Below are 25,133 nucleotides of genomic sequence, written 5' to 3'. Positions count from 1 at the left end.
TGTAATATCAGATATGATTACATATTGATAGAGAAGTATACAGGAAATTGATAATAAAACATAAAGCATTAATACTGTTATTACAAAATGACACAGCCGCTCGTTTTATTTTTTAGTTTTTCAACTTCTTGTTGCAGCTCCTTTATTTCAGCTCCTTTCTGCTCCTGCAAGTGTTTGTAGAGTCTTTCCAGTAATCCCTGTTGTTTCTGGCGTTCTTCCAGCATTTGTTGGAGCTCCTGAATGTGTTGCTCCTTTCTCTCTCTGAAATCATTCATTTCTTCTGCTTGTTTTCTGGCTTCATCCTCATGTTTCTTTTTTATGACTTTTATTTTCTCTTCATATTCCTTTTTAATTTCATCTCGATCTTTCTCTTCTCTTTCTTTTCTTGCCTTCTCCTCCTTTTCTCTTCTCCTGATCTCTTCTTCCTGCTCTCGTTTCAGGTCCTCATGCATTTTCTCCCATGTCTTTCTCTTCTCCTCTCGTCTCTCATCATCTTCTCGTTTTCTTCTCTCCCACTCCTCTTTTCTCTCTCGTTCCAGTTGTTCATAATGTCTTTCCATTTCAGTTTTCTTGTCTTTATATTCTCTCTCTTTTTCTTCTCTTTCTCTCCTCTGTTTCTTTCTCTCCTCCTCTGCCTTCTGTTGTTCTTCTTCTCTCTCTCTTTCGAATTTCTTTCTCATTTTTTCCAGTTCTTCTTGCTTTTCTCTCAGCTGTTCCTCGTGTTTCTGTTTTTGCTTTCTTTCCTCGTTCTCTCGTTCTCTCATCTGTTGTTTCTTTTCATCCTCCCATTCTCTTTGCTGTCGTTTAATTTCTTCTTGAATCTCTTTTTTGTCATTTTCAGCCTCTTTTATTTTCCTTTTCCATCTCTGTCTCTCCTCCTCTTCTTCTTCATTCCTCCGTTTCTCCTCCAGGTTTCTCTTTTTTGTTTCTTCTTCTCGTTTTATCTGTAATTCTGCCATGATACGTTCTTGTTCATTTTTCATTTTTTCCTGATCTAATCTGTATTTCTCTTCTCTCTTTTTATCTTCTTCTTCTCTCTCTTTTTGCTGTTTTTCATACTGTGATATCTGATTTTCAGTCTCTCTCTTTATTTCTTCTATTTTTTTAAGATATTCAGCTCTTTGCTGTTTTTCCTCTTCTGACTGTTTCTGCTTTTCCATCTCTCGTTTCCTCTGTTCTGTTTTCTCTTTTTCTTCAAACTCTTTTCTGAGTTTTTCCTCTTTTTCTCTTAATTGATTCTCCATTTTCATTCTCTCCTCATCTGCTCTTTGTTTCTCTTCCTCGAGTCTCTTCATCAGGTTTTTCTTTTCCATCGCATACTTGGCCCTTAATGCCTCATTTTGTGCCTGAATCTCTCTTTCTCTTTCTTTCATTATTTCCTCCATTCTCTTTTTAATGGACATTTCTGCATCCTCAAACATGCTGTTAGTGAAGTATCGACCCTGATTAGTATTTTTCACCTCTTTTATCATGGTTAATAGTTGAATCACTTGAGTTTTGTCTCGTTGTTCTCTATTATTGAAAACCAGGAATCTGTTTCCACAATCTCTGATCAGTTTCTGGAGTTCAGCACAATTATAATTGCTCACATAATCTTGTATGGATTCATCTAGTTCGTCTCCTCTAGTGAACAGTACAATGCTGAACTGAGCAGCTTTATGACCAAAGATCTGCTTTATCAGATCCATAGCATCTACTGACTCTTTGGTGAATCTTCCCAAACTCAACACAATGACAAACACATGAGGTCCAGGTGACGACATTGAAATACATTTCACTATTTCTTCCACCACTTGATCATTTGACAGTGTTGTGTCAAAGAGGCCCGGAGTATCAACAACAGCTACTGATCCACCATCAATCTGACCAAACCCCTTCTTACAAACTGTTGTCACTGAATCTGGCCTTAACTGGCTTTGAAACTCAATTCTTCCCAGAATAGTGTTTCCCGTTGCACTCTTTCCACTTCCTGTCCTTCCAATCAGCACAATCCTCAAACACTCCTGATCGTCTGCTTTACCTTCAGCACCTGAAAAAATTGAAGTTTGTGGAATTAAATACATAAAGTGGTGTGAAAATTGTTGGCCCCCTTCCTGATGTTTTATTTTTTTATATATATGTTTGTCCCACTTTAATGTTTCAGATCATCAAACAAATTTAAATATTAATCAAAGATAACAAAAGTAAACACAACATGCAGTTTTTGAATGAAGTTTTTTATAATGAAGGGAAAACAAAATCCAAACCCACATGGCCCTGTGTGTAAAAGTGTTTGCCCCCTAAACTTAATAACTGGTTGGGCCACCCTTGGCAGCAACAACTGCAATCAAGTGTTTGCGATAACTTGCAATGAGTCTGTTACAGCGCTGTGCAGGAATTTGGCCCACTCATCTTGGCAGAATTGTTGTAATTCAGCCACATTGGAGGGTTTTCGAACATGAACCGCATTTTTAAGGTCATGCCACAGCATCTCAATAGGATTCAGGTCAGGACTTTGTCTAGGCCACTCCAAAGTCTCCATTTTGTTTTTCTTCAGCCATTCAGAGGTGGATTTGCTGGTGTGTTTTGGATCATTGTCCTGCTCCAGAACCTAAGTTTGCTTCAGCTTGAGGTCACAAACAAATGGCCAGACATTGTCTTTCAGGATTTTTTGGTAGACAGCAGAATTCATGGTTCCATTTATCACAGCCAGTCTTCCAGGTCCAGAAGCAGCAAAACAGCCCCAGACCATCACACTCCCACCACCATATTTTACTGTTGGAATGAGGTTCTTTTTCTGAAATGCTGTGTTACTTTTGTCTCATCAGTACACAAAGTATTTTCCTAAAAGTCTTGGGGATCATCAAGATGTGTTCTGGCAAAACTGAGACGAGCCTTTATGTTCTTTTTGCTCAGCAGCGTTTTCCATCTTGGAACTCTGCCATGCAGGCCATTTTTGCCCAGTCTCTTTCTTATGGTGGAGTCACGAACACTGACCTTAACTGAGGCAAGAGAGGCCTGCAGTTCTTTAGATGTTGCTGTGGGGTCTTTTGTGACCTCTTGGATGAGTCGTCGCAGAACTCTTGAGGTGATATTGGTTGGCCAGCATCTCCTGGGAGGGTTCACCACTGTTCCATGTATCCATTTGGGGATAATGGTCCCAAAGCTTTAAAAAAAATGGCTTTATAACCTTTTCCAGACTGATAGATCTCTCAATTACTTTCTTTCTCATTTGTTCCTGAATTTCTTTGGATCTCAACATGATGTGTAGCTTTTGAGGATATTTTGGTCTACTTCACTTTGTCAGGCAGGTCTTATTTAAGTGATTTCTTGATTTCGAACAGCTGTTGCAGTAATGAGGCCTGGCTGTGGCTAGAGAAACTGAACTCAGGTGTGATGAACCACAGTTATGTTTTAAAGGGGGGGGGGGGGGGGGTTATTTTTTATTTTCCCTTCATAAAAAAAACCCTTCATTTAAAAACTGCATGTTGTTTGATGATCTAAAACATTAAAGTGTGAAAAAATAAAAAATAAATATAAAATGTAAAATGGAAATTAAAAATTAAAAATCTAGGATTTATAAAATGTTTTATCTAAGATACCTGCTCCAAAACAATATAGATGCATTAAAACAACATTTTATGTAAAATGAACACTCCTAATCAGTTGCATATTCACTGCATGCGGAATTATTTTCAAATTGTTTGCTCTTTTCTTAGATAAATAAAATGATCATAAATGAGAGTAATTACTTAATTCTTTTTACTCACCTTCTAACTGAACTTTTTGCTCTAACTCTTTGATTTTGCTCTTCATTTCACTCAGTTCTTCATCTACTTCATGTCTGACTCTGTTCTCTTGAGCTTTCACATACATCTGTAGTGAATATGGTTCAGTCTTCATGTTCTCTATGCAATCCAGTAGTTCTAGGATCTTTCTGGAGTTTTCAGTTTCATTTAACCCCATTACTTTGTACTGACCTTCACAGCGACTGATTAACCTCTGAAAATCTGTGCTGGATTCGGCAAAATCTAACACCGGACCTTCAACACTGAGCTCTGATGTGAAAAGCAGCATGAAATGCTGTTTGGAGTAAAATGTCTTCTGGATCTTCTCTATTTCTGCCTTGTCTTCATCGGTCAGTGGAGCAACAGGAATAATGATGATGAACACGTGAACTCCAGGATCACAGAGAGAAACACACTTAAGAGTCTGACGCATCACTTCCTCCTCTGAGAGGTGAACGAGAGCAGGAAGCTCCACCACACTGATCTGACGACCATGAATCTTCTCCTCTTTCTTCACAAACTCGTCACTGCTTGCTTTCAGATCTGGAGATTTTATCTTCTTCCCTCGTAAAAGTTTGGACACAGAGACTTTAAGTGTTGGATTACTTCCACACAGCACAATGTTCAAGTTCAGCTTCTGTTTTTTAGATAAATTAGCTGAGACTGAAAAACAAAGGAAGAAACATTAGAAACAGTTCAAGCTTTGGTATAGTACACTATTTATTAAAGGGTAACTCCACCCCAAAATTAAAATTTTGTCATTAATCACACACCCCCATGTCGTTCTAAACCTGTAAAAGATTTGTTCGTCTTCGGAACACAATTTAATATATTTTGGGTGAAAACCAGGAGCAGAACAAAGCTTTTACAGGTTTGGAACAACATGGGGATAAGTGATTTATGACAACATTTTCATTGTGGTGTGTAGAAACCATTTAACAATTCTTGTGGATAGTTGAAGGGATAGATCACCCAAAATTTAAATTTGATGTTTATCTGCTTACCCCCAGGGCATCCAAGATGTAGGTGACTTTGTTTCTTTAGCAGAACACAAACAAAGATTTTTAACTCAAACCGTTGCAGTCTGTCAGTCATATAATGGCAGTCAATGGGATCCACAACTTTTAGAGTCAAACACCTCAATATATCGTCACGAGCCAAAGGGTTTAATTTGGTTTTGTCTGTGTATGTTTTTTAACTCTCAAAGCTGTGGATCCCACTGACTGGCATTATTATTTTCATTTTTGGGTGAACTATCCCTTTAAGTTATATTGTATGTAGCTTGCTGTGGTTTAATCAACTTACTGTTGGGACGAATATGAATATCTGAATTTTTCTTTCTTATATTGGCTGGGGAAAAGTAAATAATACATAAATAAATAAACAAAAGTCTAAGCAACATAAAACAGTGTTTACACTCATGTTGTATCCTGACATTCCGACAACACAAGCGTTAACGGTTGAGGCCACTAAGGATTTTTAGTTTCTTTGCACTTCACTATGCTGCTTTTATTTTCTGTTCTTCTTTTTGTCCAAAAAGGGTTAACAACTGTTCCAATTTCCCCTTTAATCTTTGTCTCCTAGCTCTTTATCACATGATGTCTTTGAATTCTATAAGTTTAAGTTTAATAAATATTAAAGATGACCGTTTTTATTAAACTTACAATTTCGGTAACAAATTATTATTTTTTAACAACGCAGAATTTTGCGTAACGCTGTCAACAGAGTAAAAGTTATACAGTGGTTGTACAAAATAAATATATAGGTTCACATAATTTGTTTAGACTACAGTGAAAAAAATAAACTTGCCTTTATCTTTTATCTTTTCATTGTCTTTATTATATAACTTGTATATCAAATTTCACATTATTTTGTCCAACCCCTGTCGCCTAATGTTTGATTTAACAATATATAATCGGAGTTAATTTTCACAACTTCAAGAAAGCAATTCTGAAAACTTACAAAACAGACTTCGTTCATCACTTCTCCTTTTCTGTCTCTCTTTGGGTTTTCCATCATCACTGTGGTGAGAGCTCTTGTTTTCTTCCTCTGAACTGAGCTGCTCTTCATCCACAGATGTTCCTATAACATCATGAAATATGTCACATGTGAGATACTCCTCCTTGATTTCTTTGAGTATCTTTTCAACCCTTTTAAATAAATCTGATTGCAAATCTAGCTTTCTTTCATCCAGCTGAAGATGTCCTCCGCCACATTGCTTTATTAACTGTTGAATAGTTGGCACCAGAGCATTGCCTACAATCAGCTGTTCAGGAAGGCTGATCATAGAGCTAATTATGGATTTTTCAGTCATGATAACAATGGTGCGTTTAATCGCATCCTCACTGAATTCGTTCAGCACGTGTTTTGCTCTTCTCATGTCTACTTCCATGAAGTCATTATTCTGCAGGATAATTATGAATGCATGAGGTCCTGGATCGGACAGATTCACACACTCTCTCACTGTCTCCGTGATCTGATGGTCTGAGAGGTTTAGATTCAGAAGATGAAGGGAGTTAATGACTGTGACGTGTCTGTCCTTCACCATTCCACTGATTTTCGTCACATTGTGCTCCTCCAATGCTGTAGGTTCTTCAGTCTCACACAGATCTATTCCCAGAATAAGGTTTCTGACTCTGCTGTTTTCTGATATATTCTTCCCCAGAAGAACAATCCTCAGATTACTCACTGGGACACACAAAATACATACCGCAAAGTTAAAAACACTAAAACATTCTTAATCAATTAAAAAAATCTGCAGCAATACCGCAATACTGAGCATTTTAAACATTTCTAAGTATTCTGACTTCATATTGACACTTCTTAGTATAAAAAATGGTTTGAGAAATGGTTTGGTTGTGTAAAGTAATTCACAATCACATTTCACATTACAATGTGAATCCTCAACAGTTTACTGAATGTAAAAACAAAATATGCAGCCATATTTACATAGTAGCTATAATTTGTAATTGTAAATCTGTAATTTAATTTACTTACTGAAAGGGCGTTCATCACTTGAACTTCGCCGCTTTTGCCTGTCTAAAAATAAAATCATCCATATAGCATTTAACATATTGCATTTAACAATTGAACATTTACTTATCATGTCTGGACGGTTGTCTATTATAAGTTGATAAACAGATCAACAACAGAACATTGTGATTTGGACAAAATCTCACAATTATTAATTTACAAATAATCAGTCAATAAACAAACAAACAAGTGAGTGAGTAAGTATGTGTCCATAAGGTGTCTGGTTTTTTTTCAGTATTTGAAACTTACATAGGTCAAACTCTTTCACTGCATAAGGTATGAATGCATCTAGATAAAACCCAGCAGAACACAAAATAAACACCTCAAAATACTAAACACAAAACTAAACTAAAACATGCCTGTAATAAAGTGAATTTCAGCCTATAGCCTAATTCTATTTTGATTTATGGCCTACCCATTGTGGATGTTATTTCATCGGCACTTCAGTGTTGTGCCGAATACTGACTCTTCAGCAGATTCTTCCTCCCGCTCTGGAATCTCACGTATCCGAGGCAGAGGAGCTCTTCAGTTCATGGCTGTTTATCAGTCTTCTTCACAATGCAGTGCTAACCAAGACAGCATTAAGTGGTCAAGAACATGCTGTTAACATATCAAGTAACAAGCATGAATTGGGATGAAGCCTAACAGAAGAAGTGAAACAGAAAATAAGCAGAGGCTTTGACAGTGACACATTTACACTTCTCTTTTTACATTTACATCGAACTAAACATCTATGTCTATTTGTGATTTGTAAAATTTGTGTCATTAGATTTCAATTACAATACATATTTGTAATATTCCTTACCTCTCAAAATGAGTTTTCTACCTATAATGGAGTGACAAAATGAGATTTTTCCCAATATTCCTTCTGTAAAAACATTTGATTCTAATATGTAAAAAAAAAAAAAGTAAACAAGAATTTTGAAACAGACTTCATCCAGTGTTTAGATTTTTGTATTAGAAATGTATGCAAATTAGCACATATTTCATTAAATAATGCCTTATTTGCATATTAAAACCTAACATTTTAGAAAAATGTAATACAAAAAATGTTTGCAATTATCATTGCAATCAATCAACTGAGTAAGTAAGGTGATAGCTATTAGTAATTTTTTTTTTACCTTATTCACCTGCAGTGTCTCACCTTAAGGTTATCTGTAAGCTTGTGCGCTCCAAAACTCCACTTCACTGTGAATGGCACGTATTGCACTGTATAGGGCAGAGATCCATTTTCCTGCTCCATTTTAGCTCCAACCTTGACCAAACTCACCTTTCAAGTGATCCTTAAGACCTTAATTAACTTGTTCAAGTGTGTTTAATTAGGGTTAGAGCTGAACTCTAGGAAAATGGAAAATGGATCTCGCGGGCCAGAGTTGAGGACCCCTGCCCTGATACAGGGGATAGGGAACGATATAAACTGTGTTATAAACAAAACGTTATTGGCTATTTTAAAAAGGGGGCGGGACTGCTGGATATTACGTTACACTTCACATAGCTCCCTCTATAGTATAGTAAGACTCTTTCCAAAAAAAATTATATTCTATTATATTATATACTGTGACAGAAAAAACTGTCATATTTTAAGGACAATATGAAGGAAATAATGTGGATTTCACGTTGCCATTGTACATAAATTTAATTCAAATATAATGTGAAAAATATTTTTACTAATTAAAAATAATTATCATTAATGAAAGAAATATGTTTGTTTTTTTCACAGGAATGAAGAGAGCCTCTGCGACCGGTTTAAAATGATTAAAGTACTTGCTTGTGTGCATGAGATGAGGCCAAAGAGCACAGTTTCTTACTAAATGAAACAGATGCTGTTATAGAACGTTATATGCAGGCATCATGGAACATTTAACTGTACAGGATTACTTTTACTTTTTCCTTGTCTACAGAGTCAAATTTTGTATGTTACTAGCATGTTTTAACATCAATTGCGTGTTGCAAGCATGATTCTAGCATGATTAACAAGCTACTAGCATGATTAGCATGTTACTAACATGTTTTTGACATGTCACTAGCATGATCAGCAAGTTATTAGCATGCTTCTAGCATGATTGGCATATTGTTAACATGTTTTAACATGATTAGCATGTTGTTAGCATGTTACTAGCATAATTAGCAAGTTACCAACATGCTTCTAGCATGACTAGCATGTCACTAGCATGTTGCTAGCATGCTTAGCAAGTTACCTTATGTTCACAGTAAACATATGTAATTCATTCGCTGTGAATTTTGTTGGCAACACTGCTTATACATATTTTAAACTAATAAGCTTGATGTGCACATCGCTTGTCGTAAATCCTGCTATAACTAACCAATATTTAATTTATCATTTGAACATTTATCTACAAACACATGCAAGAGGACAAACAACACAAAACAAGCATTATTTATTATTACTCCACTTTATTATTGACATTTTTTAAAATTGCATTAGTTTATAACATTGCCTGAGGTGAGAAATCATAAAAAACTGTAAATAAACAATGATACAAGAAGCGTACAAAAAAATCACAGGTAAAACAGTTTGAGGAAGATTTATGCAAAGCAGCACAGTTTTTAATAATCAAACAGGGCGAAAATCATTCAGAATAAAGTTATAAATAAATACAAAGAGATAAATCAATAAAGTGCATTCTGTAACATTGCTTGTAATCATTGTGTGAGTAACGGTGTCTCAGGCAAACGCTATGCCTACAGAATCTAAACACACGGACAGAAAACTGACACCATCGATCCTACATCCTACATACACACACTTTACAGCACAAATCAATCTGAAAACATAATAAAGGCATATACACCCTACCCAAATATTATTAAACCTATAAAAGATGACATTATTCTCAAGGTACAATGAGTTTACCTGATATATACCATGGATCCTAGATACCACTGAATCCATGTATATTAAAGGCGGATCTCCAGATAAAAATGGTATTATCTTGGTACACTGTCTGAAAAACCATGATAATACCACAGAACATATTCAATTTAATATATTTGGGTAAAGTGTAAAGTCCTCTATTGGCAAACGACAGTCGATCAAGAATCAAGGATCGGCTGATTTGGAAGAAAATCATTGCATCAACGTGGCACCAAACACTCCTAAGACATCGCTAGATTCACTACACACAAAGTTCACACAAACGTGAGAGTGACCGTGTGATTTAAAGTGTAAACAGATTGGATCAGTTCCACACGTAAAATGAAGCCACTTCCAGAACATCGTTTCATCTCTCGCAAACCACTAGATGTTTACATGTCAACCTACTATGTAAAGTAAACTCTTATAAAAGTTGGACGCAATGTAGCAAAAGTGAATTAAAAGCCCTGAATGGAGTAAAACTAAACACATCTACACACATACCACCTCATACTTCACAAACTCTTCTGCATATACTAAAGAATAATTCAGGCTTCGTCAGATTTGTAAGAATTCAAGTGTATAATCCACAGTGCATTTACTGGCCTATAATATATAGATAGATAATCTAACAGGAGGACATCATAGTGACCTACTTTCTTCATAGAGTTCATCTAATAATCTCAATATCATTTCTCAGCAATGCCATCCTTGAGGTTTCTCCTTCAGTCTCAGAATGGCAAATTAAAACTATATAGACTCTCCTTACTTCTTTCCGAAGACATTTAAATCATCCACATAAAAGTCAACATGAATCGACATCTGCAACCCAATTTACTTCCATAACGGTCATGTTTCTATGTTTATGCATTAAATTACTAGTTGGTTAAAAGGCTGCATTTCCTATAAAGTAGCTATTTGACTGCAGAAATGACATTTAATATGCAGATTAAACAACTTTGCAATTCATTACGAAAGTAAATATGGTAAATTTTGATTTCATGCTGACTTTTTCCAGTGCAAATGTAATTAAGACAGCAGAATCAAGCACTTATACATATAGTTCTGTCCTTGTGCAACAATCATTTCCCTTTTTTCACCAGTTCAACCCTCCCAAACCTCTGGTTAGGCATTCCGTTGCCTCTAGTATAGCGCTACTGTTGGCAGTTTAACAGTATAGACTAAAGGTACTGGACTGAGATCATTTAGATCTATGGTGTCGGTCACTAGGTAAACACTTTGACTACCTCTCGTTTCTAAATCTGACAAACTGATTGGTAGATATGGTGATGAATGACAGGTCATGCCCTCTACAGACCGGGGCAGGAATGATTGGATGTGCAGTGATCACTAGCATTAGGTCTTTGTTTCATTTTTCATATCTTATTATTTTTTTTTTTTTGACTCTTCTATTCACAATATACATGTAACATGCATCTAGAGAGACGTACTGGTTTGTTCTACATCCACATATGATGGTGCATTTATTCTTACAGCATATGCACAAACAAACATATTTGACAATGGTCATTTTGAAGCACCTTTACTTGTTAATGATTTTTTTGTTTATATCTTGGTTTGATGGCTGTGAGTTTTTGAACAGTCTGCATTTAGACAAATACTGGGAACGTTTCCCATTTAAAGTTCAAAACTTTTTAGAATATTACGAATGCTTGGAAGAGCTCTTCGATGCCTTTTCATTTTTTGACGAGCCAGGCCCGGGCCACGTTCCCGTCAACCCTCTGCGACTCCCAGACGAGGCTTCGGACTTTCCCAACGTTGCGGCTCGTTTGTCCTCATTGGATTTGGAGCTGTCCTTGGCCTTCCCACCATCCTGAGAACCCAACTTCATTGGCCCAAGGACGGTTTTAGCCACACTGGTGAGCTGCGTCACGAAGCTGGTCCTGTCGCCAGGTGATTTGCTTGTGCAAGGCGACCTGGCAGTTGGAGACGGAGAGGCTGGGGAAACTTCGGCCGCTTCCAGGCGACATCTTTCTTCTTGAGAGCCTCTGGTTGACCCCGGTGGGGTTTGAACCCGTTCTTCAATGGTTTTAGACTGGGCAGGAACTGCTTCTTTGACTTTAGGTGCACCAAGAGAACTTGGTCCAGTCCCCTGAATGTTTAGAGATCCTTTACCTGACTTGTTTGCTTCTGGAGCCATTGTCTGTGCAGTTTTCTCCTTCACTGGGATCTTTACCATGTCTTTGCCATTTTCCAGGCTGTGAGGTTTGAGTTCCTGTGCTCCAGAGCTCTGGACAACTGGTGTCCGCTCTGAAATCTTGGGGCTGGGTTCTGTTGCATTTAGAGATTCGCTCTTTCCTGCATCCCTGGGTGCCTCCTTCCCAGTTGAGACGAGTGATACTTGGGAAGACTCAGACTTAGAGGCCACTTTCTCCTTCTGAAGTGGCTCACTAGACTGGGTTGATTTGGAATCCAAGGTGGCTGCTACTGGTTGGGTTTTCGACACAGTCCTTAAAACGACTTCACTTGAGTCAGACTGCCTCGCTTTTCCCTCAGACTCTCGAACCGAAATTGAGTCCTGCCTTCCGAGCTGCCTCACTGGACTCATCATGAGTTGGCCGGGCGTGTGCGTTGGTGTCTGGTCAGGCGGAGAGGACGGAGCTCCTGGCGTGTTCTCGCCCTCGATCTCCATCAGGCTCTGGAGGGCGTGTTCGCAGTGGAACGAATCCCGGCGGTAATCGGCATGCACAACCTCCAAACCATGCTTCCGCATGGACACACAAAGACCTCCCTTTCTATCTGAGCCGACGGAAGACGAGGAGGATGGAAATGAAGGTGGAGGGGGTGGGCCGAGCTTCTCAGCCGACTGCACCCGTTGGAGAAGAGGAGATCGGGGTGGTTCTGCGCTTTTGGGCCGAGGGCGTGTGATTGGAGGAGAGGCGTGGAGCTTGGCGGGGAAGGCCTGGGTGGTGTTGGAGCTGCCGATGGTGTGTCCAGCGATGGGCGGCGGGGAAGACGAAGTAGGGGATGGAGTGTGAGCAAGCGGGGACAGAGGAATGTTCCCGGCAGATTTGCAGCGAGCGGAGCGGTACTGCCGGTGGAGTTTGGGAGAGAGACCGTAAAGAGAGCTTGGTCGCATGTGTTGAGACGTCGCAGGCGAGTTTGGCGTGCTGGATGCGGGTGAGCTGCTCTGAGATGACGTGCCTGAGAGAACAAGGACAGAATGGGTCAAAACCTCAAAGAAACATGAAAAGGACACACATTCAGTCAAAATACCTAACACTGACTGAAGCTAAATATTAAAGGATAATTTAGGTCATTTCAATGCACATCTGCAGTAAAGCAAAGAGGGACCACATGTGACAGAAATGCCATCTTCAGTAGGTCAAATGTCACTCAAGTACATACTATGAGGCGACAAGTTTTAATTAAAACTCTCCTTTTGTTCTATAGAAGAGAGTTATTTTTGAACCAGACATTTGTGCATAGATAATACTATTCAAATTGCTCAACTACTTAACTTAGGCCTGTATCTTACTTTTGTGTAATGCATTACATGTATATGAATATATACATGGAAAAATGCTTCTAGCAACAAACGTGGTCTTTAGAGACATTGGATTCTGTGAGGCACATAATAAGTGATATTAATTTACAGTTGGCATTCTCAGCACTCTGTCACCACCTAGAGTACTATTACTGGCACTGTACTGCTATAATCCATTTTAAGTATATAAAAAAGATAATTTATTATATATTAACATATTAAGTAAAGATCACATTCCATGAAGATATTGTGCAAATTTCCTACCGTAAATATATCGAAATTTAATTTTTGATTAGTAATATGCATTGCTAAGAACTTCATTTAGAAAACCTTCCATATTTAGATTTTTTTTTTTTTGGAACCCTCAGATTCCAGATTTTCAAAAAGCTGTATCTAGGCCAAATATGGTCCTATCCTAACAAATCATACATCAAAGCTGAAAGCTGAACAAATAAGCTTTCCATTGATGTATAAATCTCAATTTCAAACTGACCCTTATTACTGGTTTTGTGGTCCAGGGACACATATTGACATTTTGTAAGAGAGGCTAGTAAAAAGACGGCATTTTTAATAGATCATAAAGCAGTGGAAGGAGCTCTGACCGAGGTAGGTGGAGTCTGGGGGAGAGCGGTAAGTCTGCGTGGGTGAGCGAGCCGACATGTTGTGTGTTGGTGATCCAGGCAGACTGTCTCCAGACGACAGTGAGCGATTCAGAGAGGATAGACTACGACTGGTGTGAAGCAGGTTGGACTGTTTAGTGATCTTACGAAGGAGAGAGCTGCGCTTCTTACTGCAAAATAGACAAAAAACAAAGCAATTGAACAAACCATTCATATGGATAAAATGTATATTTCTGTGAAAGAATTCACTCTTTATTGACCTTTCTTGTCCATCTTTTGTGGCTGACTTCTTGTTGCGTCTGGCCATCTTGGCTTTGTAGCTCAGCTTCCTCGCTGGTCCAATCTTTATGGATGTGTTTTCAAATGGAGTGGTCGTTACTGTTACTTTGCTGCCACTCTAAAAATTCAATGCATCGTGTTAAATTTATTGAGTAACATCTTTTGAAAGTAAGAGTTAGATGTGTTTGTGAGGCCCGTACCTTTAGAATGAGCTCAACCACCTCTGTGTGCACCAATCCGTGCACAGACTCCCCGTTCACATGGGTGATAAGGTCGCCAGCACAAAGTCCCGCATCCTGGGCCGGCCCACCACACTCGACGTGCTGTGATTGGATGAAAACAATGTCAGTCATCACATGTAATGCATACTTTAGCTATAAATGAGAAGAATGTTTTAGAATGTGTTCGTACCCAGACCATATGATGCACACTGTAGACGTTACTGTCGCCCATGTAGACTCTGATGGCACGCAAGGTGAAGCCGTACTTCTTCCCAGAGCGATGGATGGTGATTGGTGAGCGCAGGACATTGACTGTAGGTGAGTAGTCACGACTTGGAGACGAGTCACGAGATGAGGGATTGGACGAGATGGAGCGAGGAGACATTGGACTGGCCAATGGAGACGTACCATGCTGCTCAACTACAAAACCAAACATCAAAAGCCAAATGTGAATGTCATGAATATTGAAATGCTTGATAATACTTGACCTGAAAAAATTATTAAATTAATGTACAAATGTTAGTGTACATATGGTGTAATGTTGCCGTTGACATTTCTAATCTAAACAATACTTATTCATTAAACAAAAGAATGAAAATTTTGTATCATGCAATTTTTTTACACAAAATTTGTGAATGAAACAATTTACTTCAGTAGAGTTTTTTGAACAATTTATACATAAATCTGAATGTTTCATAAATGTGACCCACAAAAATGTTTATTATTAATATATTTTTATTATACATTAAACAAACGTAATTTGATGTATTTCTTAATTTTATTTCAATTTATCAAAATATTTTATTTATATTTTATTAGTTGTTGACACATTCGGAACAGTTTTCAGCGTGTTGCTATGCAGTTGCTGAGGAGCTTGGATTAGTTTTTAGAATGTTGCTATGCAGTTGCAGAGGCATTCGGAATAGTTTTTAAAATGTTGCTATGCAGTTGCTGAGACATCCATGATAGTTTTCAGCATGTTGCTATGCGGTTCCTAAAGCGTTCAGAATAGTATTCAGGTTGTTGCTATGCGGTTGCTGGGGCATTCGGAATAGTTTTTAGCATGTTGCTATGCAGTTGCTGAAGTGTTCAGAATAGTATTCAGAGTGTTGCTATGTGGTTGCTGAGGCGTTCAGAATAGTTTTCAGCGTGTTGCTATGCAGTTGCTAGGCATTTGGAACAGTTTTCAGGGTGTTGCTATGCTGATCTCTGAAGCATTTGGAATAGTTATCAGTGTGTTGCTATGCAGTTACTGAGGTGTTTAGATTAGTTTTAAGTGTGTTGCTATGCGTTTGCTGAGGCGTTCAGAATAGTTTTCAGCGTGTTGCTATGCAGTTGCTAGGCATTTGGAATAGTTTTCAGGGTGTTGCTATGCTGATCGCTGAGGCATTTGGAATAGTTATCAGTGTGTTGCTATGCAGTTACTGAGGTGTTTAGATTAGTTTTAAGCATGTTGCTATGCGGTTGCTGAGGCATTCAGAATAGTTTTTAGAATGTTGCTATGCAGTTGCTGAGGCGTCCAGGATAGTTTTCAGCATGTTGCTATGCGGTTGCTGAGGTGTTTGTATTAGTTTAAATTATTTAAATGTTGAAGCTCTGTGATTTTATTACTTACGGTTAATTATAATAATTAATAATAATAATAATGTAATGGAGTCTGAGGTCCTACCTGCAGGTATGATAACAGACAGGGCTGTGGCGGAGGCCGACTTTATGACTTTGGTTCCAGAGCGAGTCGCAGTGCGTTTCTCACTATCAGTTGGAATCTGATGATGCCGTGCTCTTCGTAAGACGAGGTCACTTCCTACACGAGGCCCAAACGAGTCTGACATGTGTAGAGGAACTGCGGGAGTGGCATCGGCAGGCCGCAAGAGTTTGTCTGAGAAACAAATTAATATGAAAGTAAGACATCACTGGGCGGCACTTTGGGTAATTGTCACCCAGTTTCTTTGAAAACCAAATCACCTCCAAGATGTCCCACTGACACCGTAGAGCTGGACTCCACCAGTCCAGAGTTGACAGGCATGCTGGTGCCCTCTAGTGATAAGCCCCTGGTTTTGATGGGTGTTTGGCGCGTGTGCACTTCACCATCTCCCTCTAGTGGAGAAGCGAAGCGGTGCGTGTCCATCAGCGCTGAGAAACGCCGACGCGCTCCCGGAGGACTGGAGTCTGATTCAGTAAAGGATGACTCTGAACACGACAAACGCTTCCTACAGAGACAGGAAAAACGTAAGGGTTTACTGAAGATCATGCATCAGTTAGTGTTAAATGTTCTAATAATAATCAAAATTAAGATGTTTTTATGTTCTTGAGACATTGTGAGGTGCTAGTTTTTCTGAGTAGCCGCTTTTAATAGATTTAGTGCAATACAGGGTGGTTTTAAATGTGCTACTGCTGTTGTTAGGTGATTTCTAGGCTATTCTGGGAGGTTGTTATGTTGTTGCTCTCTGTCTGTCTTACATCTCAGGGGATCCGGTTCTCCAGGTCTTGTCTCGGAGGGTCAGGCTGCCCAGACTTTCTCTTTTGCTGCGATCTTCTCTGTGAGCTTTGGGCTCTCGGCGAGTCACTACAGGTTTGTGCTCCAGCTGGGACAGATGCTCCATGCTGCTGTACACCTGTGATTTAGATGCACTAGATCAATCCCTGAATGGGCATAATCCTCGCTATTGTGTAAACAGCAGAGTCTAGGTCTAACCTTGCTGAAGCGTGGAGAGCAGGAGGAGAAGCGGTGAATCTCCACGGGCTCGTCGTCATTAGTGTCGTCTTCATCGTATGAGTGAACGTGATGATATCGCTCTGATCGCGCTGAAACAGACAGACGAGTTACTCAGTAATGCCCACCATCAGACACAAACACACACACCATTCATCCATCTGTCTGTCCATCACTTACTGTCGAAGTAGCTGGTGTCTTCCTCTGACTCCAGGTGAGGGATGAACTCGGCTTTCTGTCGTAGCAAACTGCTCCAGTCCAGATCACAGAAGAACGGATGCTGCTTCACCTCGAACGCTCCACCTGCGCCCAAACACATGACTTCAATCAGCACATGCAGAACGTGACTCTAACACAGCAATAAACCAACAGCAATATGGTAAAAAAACAATCAATGTCCAATTAATAATCAAATGAGCTACTAATAATAATATTAAAAACAGACATTTATATTTTTCTTTAGAATGTAAATGCTAGAATAGTCTCAGTGGTTGCTAAGTGCGTTCTGGTGTTTTAATAACACACTCTTAATAACAGTTATAGTACATCAGTGTGCGTTTAGTGACAGCAAATCACCTGTGCCCAGTCTGAGCAGTGGGTTGGTCTGCAGGAGAGATGAGATCAGGTGCTGCGCGTCAGCGGGGAGAGCGTCATCATCGTCTGGCCACACAATGTCATCTACACATATGCATATTTGACATTATGTAAGTCTTTTTTAAATTTATTAGAAAGTTTCACTATGTAAAATATTTGAGGTTTGTATTGTAGGTGTGTTTACCTGTGATCACCTGGCCAAACAGCTCCTCCGGTGTATCCCCGAAGAATGGCACGCAGCCCACCAGGAACTCGTAGAGGATGATGCCCATGGCCCACCAGTCCACCGGCTTGCCATAACCCTGCCGCAGGATCACCTCCGGGGCGATGTACTCTGGGGTGCCACAAACCTGGGGTCAAAGGTCAAAGAACGATAGTCAAGCCTCTTAACATGACTCCATGAGTGACACTTTATCATCAACTTGAATTACAAATTGAGCTACATTACATTTCCATTAATTACAAGTTTAAAATTGCACAGTTGCTGATATGTTCGGAATAGATTTCAACGTGTTGCTATGCGGTTGCTAAGGTGTTCTAAGTAGCTTTCAGCTTCTTGCTATGCTGTTGCTGAGGCATTCTGAGTAGTTTTAAGCATGTTCCTTTGCGGTTGCTGAGGCATTTGTAGTAGTTTTCAATGTGTTGCTATGCAGTTGCTGAGGCATTCCGAGTAGTTTTCAGTGTTTTTAGAATGTTTTTTGGAATGTTGCTCTACAGTTGCTGATATGTTCAGAATAGATTTCAACGTGTTGCTATGCGGTTGCTAAGGTGTTCTAAGTCGTTTTAAGCATGTTGCTATGCTGTTGCTGAGGCATTCGGAGTAGTTTTCAGTGTTTTTAGAATGTATTTTGGAATGTTGCTCTACAGTTGCTGATATGTTTGGAATAAATTTCAATGTGTTGCTATGCGGTTGCTAAGGTGTTCTAAGTCGTTTTAAGCATGTTGCTATGCTGTTGCTGAGGCATTCAGAGTAGTTTTAAGCGTGTTGCTATGCTGTTGCTGAGGCATTCAGAGTAGTTTTAAGCGTGTTGCTATGCTGTTGCTGAGGCATTCTGAGTAGTTTTCAGCATGTTCCTATGCGGTTGCTGAGGCATTCGGAGTAGTTTTTAGCGTGTTGCTATGCTGTTGCTGAGGCATTCGGAGTAGTTTTCAGTGTGTCGCTATGCAGTTGCTGAGGCATTCGGAGTAGTTTTCAGTGTTTTTAGAATGTATTTTGGAATGTTGCTCTACAGTTGCTGATATGTTCGGAATAAATTTCAATGTGTTGCTATGCGGTTGCTAAGGTGTTATAAGTCGTTTTAAGCATGTTGCTATGCTGTTGCTGAGGCATTCGGAGTAGCTTTTAGCATGTTGCTATGCGGTTGCTGAGGTGTTTAGATTAGTTTTAAGCCTTTGCTATGCAGTTGCTAAGGTGTTAGGAATCGTTTTCAGCACAGTTTCTGGGGTGTTCAGAATTGTTTTTAGTGCATTGCTATGCGGTTGCTGGCGAGTTCAGAGTAGTTTTTAGCACATTACTATGCAGTTGCTGAGGTGTACGGATTGTTTTTTTTAGTGAGTTGCTATGCGTTTTCTAAGGCGTTTGAAATAGTTTTAAGTGCGTTATGCGTTTGCTGAGGCATTCAGAATAGTTTTCAGCGTGTTGCTATGCGGCTGCTGAGGCATTCAAAATAGTTTCTTAGTGTGTTGCTATGCAGTTGCTGAGGTGTTCAGACTAGTTTTTAGCATATTGCAATGCTGTTATTTAGGTATTTTCAGTGTATTACTATGTGGTTGCTGAGGCGTTGCTATATAGTTGCTGAGGTGTTTGTGTAGTCTTCAGCACGTTGCTATGCAGTTGCTGAGGTGCTTGGAATAGTTTTCAGTGCATTGTTATGTGGTTGCTAAGGTGTTTGGAATTGTTTCTAGCACGGTGGTGTTTGGAATTATTTTTTGAATGTTGCTATGCAGTTGCTAAAGTGTTTGAAATCATTTTTAGCATGTTGCTATCCAATTGCTTAAATGTTGTCATCAGTGACATTTTATCATAAACTTGAATGTTTTAATTACATTTGTTATGATTATGATACTAAATTAAACAGATGCACAATGAAATGTTGAAACGCCATTACAGTATAGAATATTGTAAGTATTTTCTGATACCTGTTTATCTAAGAATTCCCTGGTGTCCTTCTCGATGTGTCCCTCGTACAGGTTTGTAGTAAGACTCATGAGACCCATTTTAGACAAACCGAAATCAGTGAGTTTAATGTGACCCATTGACGTGATCAGCAGACTGACGGAGAGAAAGAGACAGACGGAGATGATGTGAAACAGTCTCTACAGTAGCACACACTCAAGCTGAGTGGCACTTCTGACATGTGTTTAATTATATAACACAATCTGTCCAAATTAAACGATTTCATTAATCTCACACAGGAAATGCTGTATGTCATCGCCCAACAGATGGCAAATGAATCCCAGTAATCATTTAATTAAATGAGCTTGCTCCCTGCCATCATCATAACATATAATTCAAAACAGTTTTAACTGTTATTGGCGTATTACTTGTCAGGTTTGAGATCTCGGTGCACAATTCCATAGTTATGTATGTATTCGAGAGCCAGGACGGTTTCAGCAAAGTACATGCGTGCCATTTCCACAGGCAACGCTCCGATATTCTTTAGCAGTGTTGCGCAGTCGCCTCCTAAAATGAAACACACATATGAGATCTTGTTAACATCTCAGTTGTTTCTCATAAGACAACAATACAGAAGCCTCCTGCTTCTCAGATGTTTCCCCTGAGAAAAAGACGAAGTTTCAGAAGAGATTTTAAACTGTGCTTGGATTTGAAGAGATTTCAAACTGTGCTTGGATTTGTTCGCGATCCCCAACACAAATCTGAGCTGTTTTCCATTTATTTCACATCCCTAAACTCTTCCTGGATGATGACTAGTGACTCATCCGTGTCTGCTTTATTTCTCAGGCACTTTAAGAGAAACATCTGAGAGTTTATACGTAAACAAAACGTACTTGAGACTTTAATAAAGTCAATAAAGCTTTAAAAGAGCAATAAAAGTGTGTGCGTGTCTCACCTTCCACATACTCCATGACCATACACAGGTGTCGTTTAGTCTCAAAGGAACAGAACATGCTGACCACAAACGGGTTCTCGGCGAAGGTCAGGATGTCACGCTCCACGAACGCCTGCTGAATCTGGTTCCTCAGAATCAGGTTTTGTTTGTTGATTTTCTTCATGGCGAATCGCTGTCGTGTCTCCAGATGGCGGACCAGATAAACCGCACTAAGAAACATACAGCAACTTCTGTCAGTGTCTCTCAGTGTGTTTGGTTATTTAGTAAATGTGTTTGTATCCACAGTGACAGTACTGACATTTATAATGTTACAATGATTTGAGTTAGAAAAAAATGCTGTTTCTAAATGTGTGTGTGTGTGTGTGTGTGTGTGTGTGCTGGTTTACCCGTAGGCTCCATTGCTGATCAGTTTGATGGTCTGGAAATCTGCCTCTCCAGGTGGCTTCATGGGTTTCATCTTTCCCTGGAAAAGAAGAAAATGCCCTCAGCTCTTGCACAGGATCTCATTATCATCTTGTAACAGATGCTTTACTGACAAACAATCATTTTCAGATTTCCCGGGGCTGTGTGTATGTGTGTGTTCACACCTCTGCAGAGTCATCTGTCTCCGGTGTCACGGGCCCCTCGCTGTCATAATGTTCTCGACTGACCATTTCTGAAACACAGACGTGACAGTTGTTTAGATATTGAAGAAACGGTTCACTGTACTGGAATCAGTGTTGCGTGATTGTCATGTGACTACAGTCTCTCACCCTCCAAAGGGTCTCTGGTTAGGCCCAGCTGACTGATGATGTATCGCGGGATATCGGTCTTCATTAGGTGTCCTTCTTTAGCGTGATCTTCAGCCGCCTCCAGCAGATGATAGAACTCTTCAGGGTTAAACTCCTGCAAACGTGTCAGAGTGACATTGATTAGTGTTGCTATACAGTTGCTGAGGCATTTGAATTAGTTTTTACAATGTTACTATGCGGTTGCTGAGGTGTTTGAAATATAGTTCAATGTGTTGCTATGCGGTTGCTGAGTTGTTTGGTTTAGTTTTTAGTATGTTACTATGCCATTGCTGAGGTGTTTGGAATAGTGTTAACTGTGTTGCTATGTGGTTGCTGAGACATTTGGATAAGTTTTCAGTATGTTGCTATGCGGTTGCTGAGGTGTTTAGAATCATTTTAAGTGTTGCTGAGTTGTTTGGAATAGTGTTCAATGCGTTGTTATGCGGTTGCCAAAGTGTTTGGAATAGTGTTCAATGTGTTGCTATGCGGTTGCAGAGGTGTTCGGAATAGTGTTCATTGTGTTGCTATGCAGTTGCTGAAGGTTTGCATTAATTTTTAGAATGTTGCTATGCAGTTGCTGAGGTGTTTAGAATAGTGTTCTATGTGTTAGTATGCGGTTGCATTAATTTTTAAAATGTTGCTATGCGGTTGCTGAAGTGTTTGGAATACTATTCAATGTGTTGCTATGCAGTTGCTGAGACATTTGGATAAGTTTTCAGTATGTTGCTATGCGGTTGCTAAGGTGTTTGGAATCATTTTAAGTGTTGCCAAAGTGTTTGGAATAGTGTTCAATGTGTTGCTATGCGGTTGCAGAGGTGTTCGGAATAGTGTTCATTGTGTTGCTATGTGGTTGCTGTGGTTTGCATTAATTTTTAGAATGTTGCTATGCAGTTGCTGAGGTGTTAAGAATACTGTTCCATGTGTTGCTATGTGGTTGCTGAGGTGTTTGGAATAGTTTTTAGGGTTGCTGAGGTGTTTGGAATAGTGTTTAATGTGTTGCTATGCAGTTGCCAAGGTGTTTGGAATAGTGTTCAATGTATTGCTATGCGGTTGCCGAGGTGTTCGGAATAGTGTTCATTGTGTTGCTATTCAGTTGCTGAGGCTTTGCATTAATTTTTAGAATGTTGCTATGCAGTTGCTGAGGTGTTTGGAATAATGTGCAATGTGTTGCTATGCAGTTGCTGAGGCATTTTGATAAGTTTTTAGTTAGTTGCTATGCAGTTGCTGAGGTGTTTGGAATAGTTTTTAGTGTTTCTGAGGTGTTTGGAATAGTGTTCAATGTCTTGCTATGCGGTTGCCGAGGTGTTCGGAATAGGGTTCACTGTGTTGTTATGCGGTTGCTGAGGTGTTTGAAATAGTGTTCTATGTGTTGCTATGCGGTTGCTGAGGCATTTGGATAAGTTTTCAGCTTGTTGCTATGCAGTTGCTGAAGTGTTTAGAATAGTTTTTAGTGTTGCTGAGGTGTTTGAAATAGTGTTCAAAGTGTTGCTATGTGGTTGCTAAGGCATTTGGAGAAGTTTTCATCAGGATATGTTTTTACATTACAATAAAGGTTACTAGGGTGTTTGGAATAACTTTCTGCATGTTACATGCTACATGCTTTTTTACTCTGAATTAAGTCATACATGCAATTTCAGTTGGGTTCAGGTGGGGATATTGTTTGGTTGAGGATCAGCGCTAGGGTTCAGTTTCTGTGACATTCTAAAAAATAATGTTGAATTAAACTGAACATTTGTAATTTTCTGAAGTACATGAACACACTCTCATTTTGGGAGCATTTTGTTTAACTGGGATAATGAACGGTTCATGTGGTTTAATCCTGGAGCAGCACAGAAACATTTCCAAATGAGTTTTTCAGACAGTGAATCACAGAAGGTCAACGATAACAGCAACACGCTCACAGCTCCCAATCTAAATGCTAATGCGGGCACAGGTTCAACTCGCTCTTTTGTGCGTTTTACAGTGATTCTGGTTCAAAATACTTTTCCAAAGTCGAAATGAAAATTGGAAAGCGTCAAGCTTGTGTTGTTTGTGTCCAGAGGGGTTTGGAGCATCATGTTATATGATGATGAATGGATAAAAGAACAAGAAAAAAAAAAAATCTCACCAAACACTCCAAGAGTCGAGCAGGTCGAGCGATGATGAAGAGGAGTTTCTTCACCAACTCAGTGACGAAGGTCAACTCTGAACTCTCCGACCGCTTATAAGCCTGAGAAATACACAGACAGAGAGAAACAGGCATTTAAGCTGATAATATCTAGACCTTTTCTAGACTGTTTATTACTAATATAAAATCTAATATAAATCTACTATAAAATCACAGGTTTGATGCAATAAACTAACATCGTCCAGAAGTTTTTCCAGGTTCTCCTGCAGCTCAAAGAAGTAGACAGACGTGATAACACTCTCCTTAGATTTGGTCAGACAGTCTCTGGACAGCTCGATGATCTGGTGGTGGATAAAGCTCAAGATGCCGTCGGCCAGCGGCAGAGCACTCTCAGGACAATACGAGTGGATAAAATCACACAACCTGCCTTCCATCTGCGCCGTCGCCTGACAGAAACAAATACAGAGATTATTAATGAAGCCTGCCCTCCATCTGCGCCGTCGCCTGACAGAAACAAATACAGAGATTATTAATGAAGCTAAAACTAGAGATGATAATAATAATAGTGAGCATTTTATAATAAATAAATATTCCAGAAACTATTTTTGTTGTTGTTAAGTATTTCTATATTGTTACAAAATATGTAATAAAAATAATAATAAATATTTTATAATGAATAAATATTGTAGAAACTACTTTTAGTATTTCTGTATTGTTACAAAATACTTAATAATAATAGTAACAAAGAGTATTTTATAATAAATATTCTAGAAAAAAATGTTGTTATTGTTAAGTATTTTTATATAACAGTTCTTTCTGGTCCTCGAATCTGAAAGAGTGCGATATCAGTCCACTCACGGTACTTCTTACAGCAAGAGTCATGGCGGACACCCAAATCCAGCATCATTTTATAAATATTACACTTTTTGTGTCACAGAATGTATTTTTAAGAGGTTTTCAGGCGAGAATGTACTTGTTTATGTACTTGTACTTGTTCATAGCTGGCTCTGATGTCTCTGTAGTGGTTACACATAAAATATAACTTGCTATGGGTAAATTTAATGGTAGTCTTTGGTCTCATCAATTTATTATTTGTTCCAGCGAAGATAGTTTTGTCAAAATCTCATGTTAATGTAAATTAAATGCTGTATATCAGAGCGCTGCCTTTGTACTTTTGACTGAATTGCCTAGCAACTTTTTGTCATGACTCTGGGCTGCGGGTTTTCCCTCAGCCACCTGAGGTCGCTGTTTCCCTTCATCTTGCACTGCACTTCCCTGATTGTCTACACCTGTCTTGTTGTCTTTGATTATGACACTCGTTTCCTCCACAGCTGTTCACTATCACCACAGACTTTATAATCTCCACTCTCCCACCACTCTTGTGAGTCTGCATTGTTTCCTGTAACCTGTCTTCTGTGTGGTTTGTTTTCAGTGATTCTCGTTCCCGAAGTTTATGTTTTTATTGTTCAAGTCGTGTTGTGCCGTGTTGGCCTTTTGGTTTGGTTTTTGTTTGTTTATTTGTGTTTTTGTTAATAAATTTCCCTTCCCTGCATTTGGACCCTGACCTCCTCTATC

At 39.1% G+C, this 25,133-nt stretch overlaps 2 protein-coding genes across 2 annotated transcripts in view; both read right to left on the bottom strand.

Annotated features, from left to right (window-relative positions):
- Positions 1-8,043, bottom strand: LOC141292964 (GTPase IMAP family member 8-like). The gene is made up of 5 exons (XM_073825049.1): positions 7,945-8,043; positions 7,050-7,131; positions 5,751-6,455; positions 3,750-4,424; positions 1-2,029 (listed from the first exon to the last, which is right to left on the bottom strand). Exons 1-5 carry the CDS (start codon positions 8,041-8,043, stop codon positions 81-83), a joined length of 3,510 nt encoding a protein of 1,169 aa, XP_073681150.1. The 3' UTR covers positions 1-80.
- Positions 8,044-9,195: 1,152 nt separating this feature from the next.
- The window catches only part of mast1b (microtubule associated serine/threonine kinase 1b), a 36,039-nt gene continuing 20,101 nt past the window's right edge, over positions 9,196-25,133 (bottom strand). Inside the window, exons 7-26 of the mRNA XM_073824947.1 lie at positions 23,795-24,004; positions 23,559-23,660; positions 21,434-21,566; positions 21,269-21,336; positions 21,068-21,144; positions 20,682-20,890; positions 20,155-20,293; positions 19,750-19,882; positions 17,795-17,960; positions 17,593-17,694; positions 17,197-17,319; positions 16,999-17,108; positions 16,764-16,918; positions 16,269-16,513; positions 15,973-16,182; positions 14,494-14,723; positions 14,283-14,405; positions 14,064-14,200; positions 13,786-13,973; positions 9,196-12,840 (exon numbers count right to left, since the gene is read on the bottom strand). Coding sequence (XP_073681048.1) covers positions 11,339-12,840; positions 13,786-13,973; positions 14,064-14,200; positions 14,283-14,405; positions 14,494-14,723; positions 15,973-16,182; positions 16,269-16,513; positions 16,764-16,918; positions 16,999-17,108; positions 17,197-17,319; positions 17,593-17,694; positions 17,795-17,960; positions 19,750-19,882; positions 20,155-20,293; positions 20,682-20,890; positions 21,068-21,144; positions 21,269-21,336; positions 21,434-21,566; positions 23,559-23,660; positions 23,795-24,004 — 4,362 coding nt within the window. The 3' untranslated portion in view covers positions 9,196-11,338. The remainder of the gene's footprint in view (positions 12,841-13,785; positions 13,974-14,063; positions 14,201-14,282; positions 14,406-14,493; positions 14,724-15,972; positions 16,183-16,268; positions 16,514-16,763; positions 16,919-16,998; positions 17,109-17,196; positions 17,320-17,592; positions 17,695-17,794; positions 17,961-19,749; positions 19,883-20,154; positions 20,294-20,681; positions 20,891-21,067; positions 21,145-21,268; positions 21,337-21,433; positions 21,567-23,558; positions 23,661-23,794; positions 24,005-25,133) is intronic.

Source organism: Garra rufa, chromosome 1 (assembly GCF_049309525.1).
Source record: "Garra rufa chromosome 1, GarRuf1.0, whole genome shotgun sequence".
Taxonomy (NCBI): domain Eukaryota; kingdom Metazoa; phylum Chordata; class Actinopteri; order Cypriniformes; family Cyprinidae; genus Garra; species Garra rufa.
This window is presented reverse-complemented; position numbering and strand designations above follow the sequence as displayed.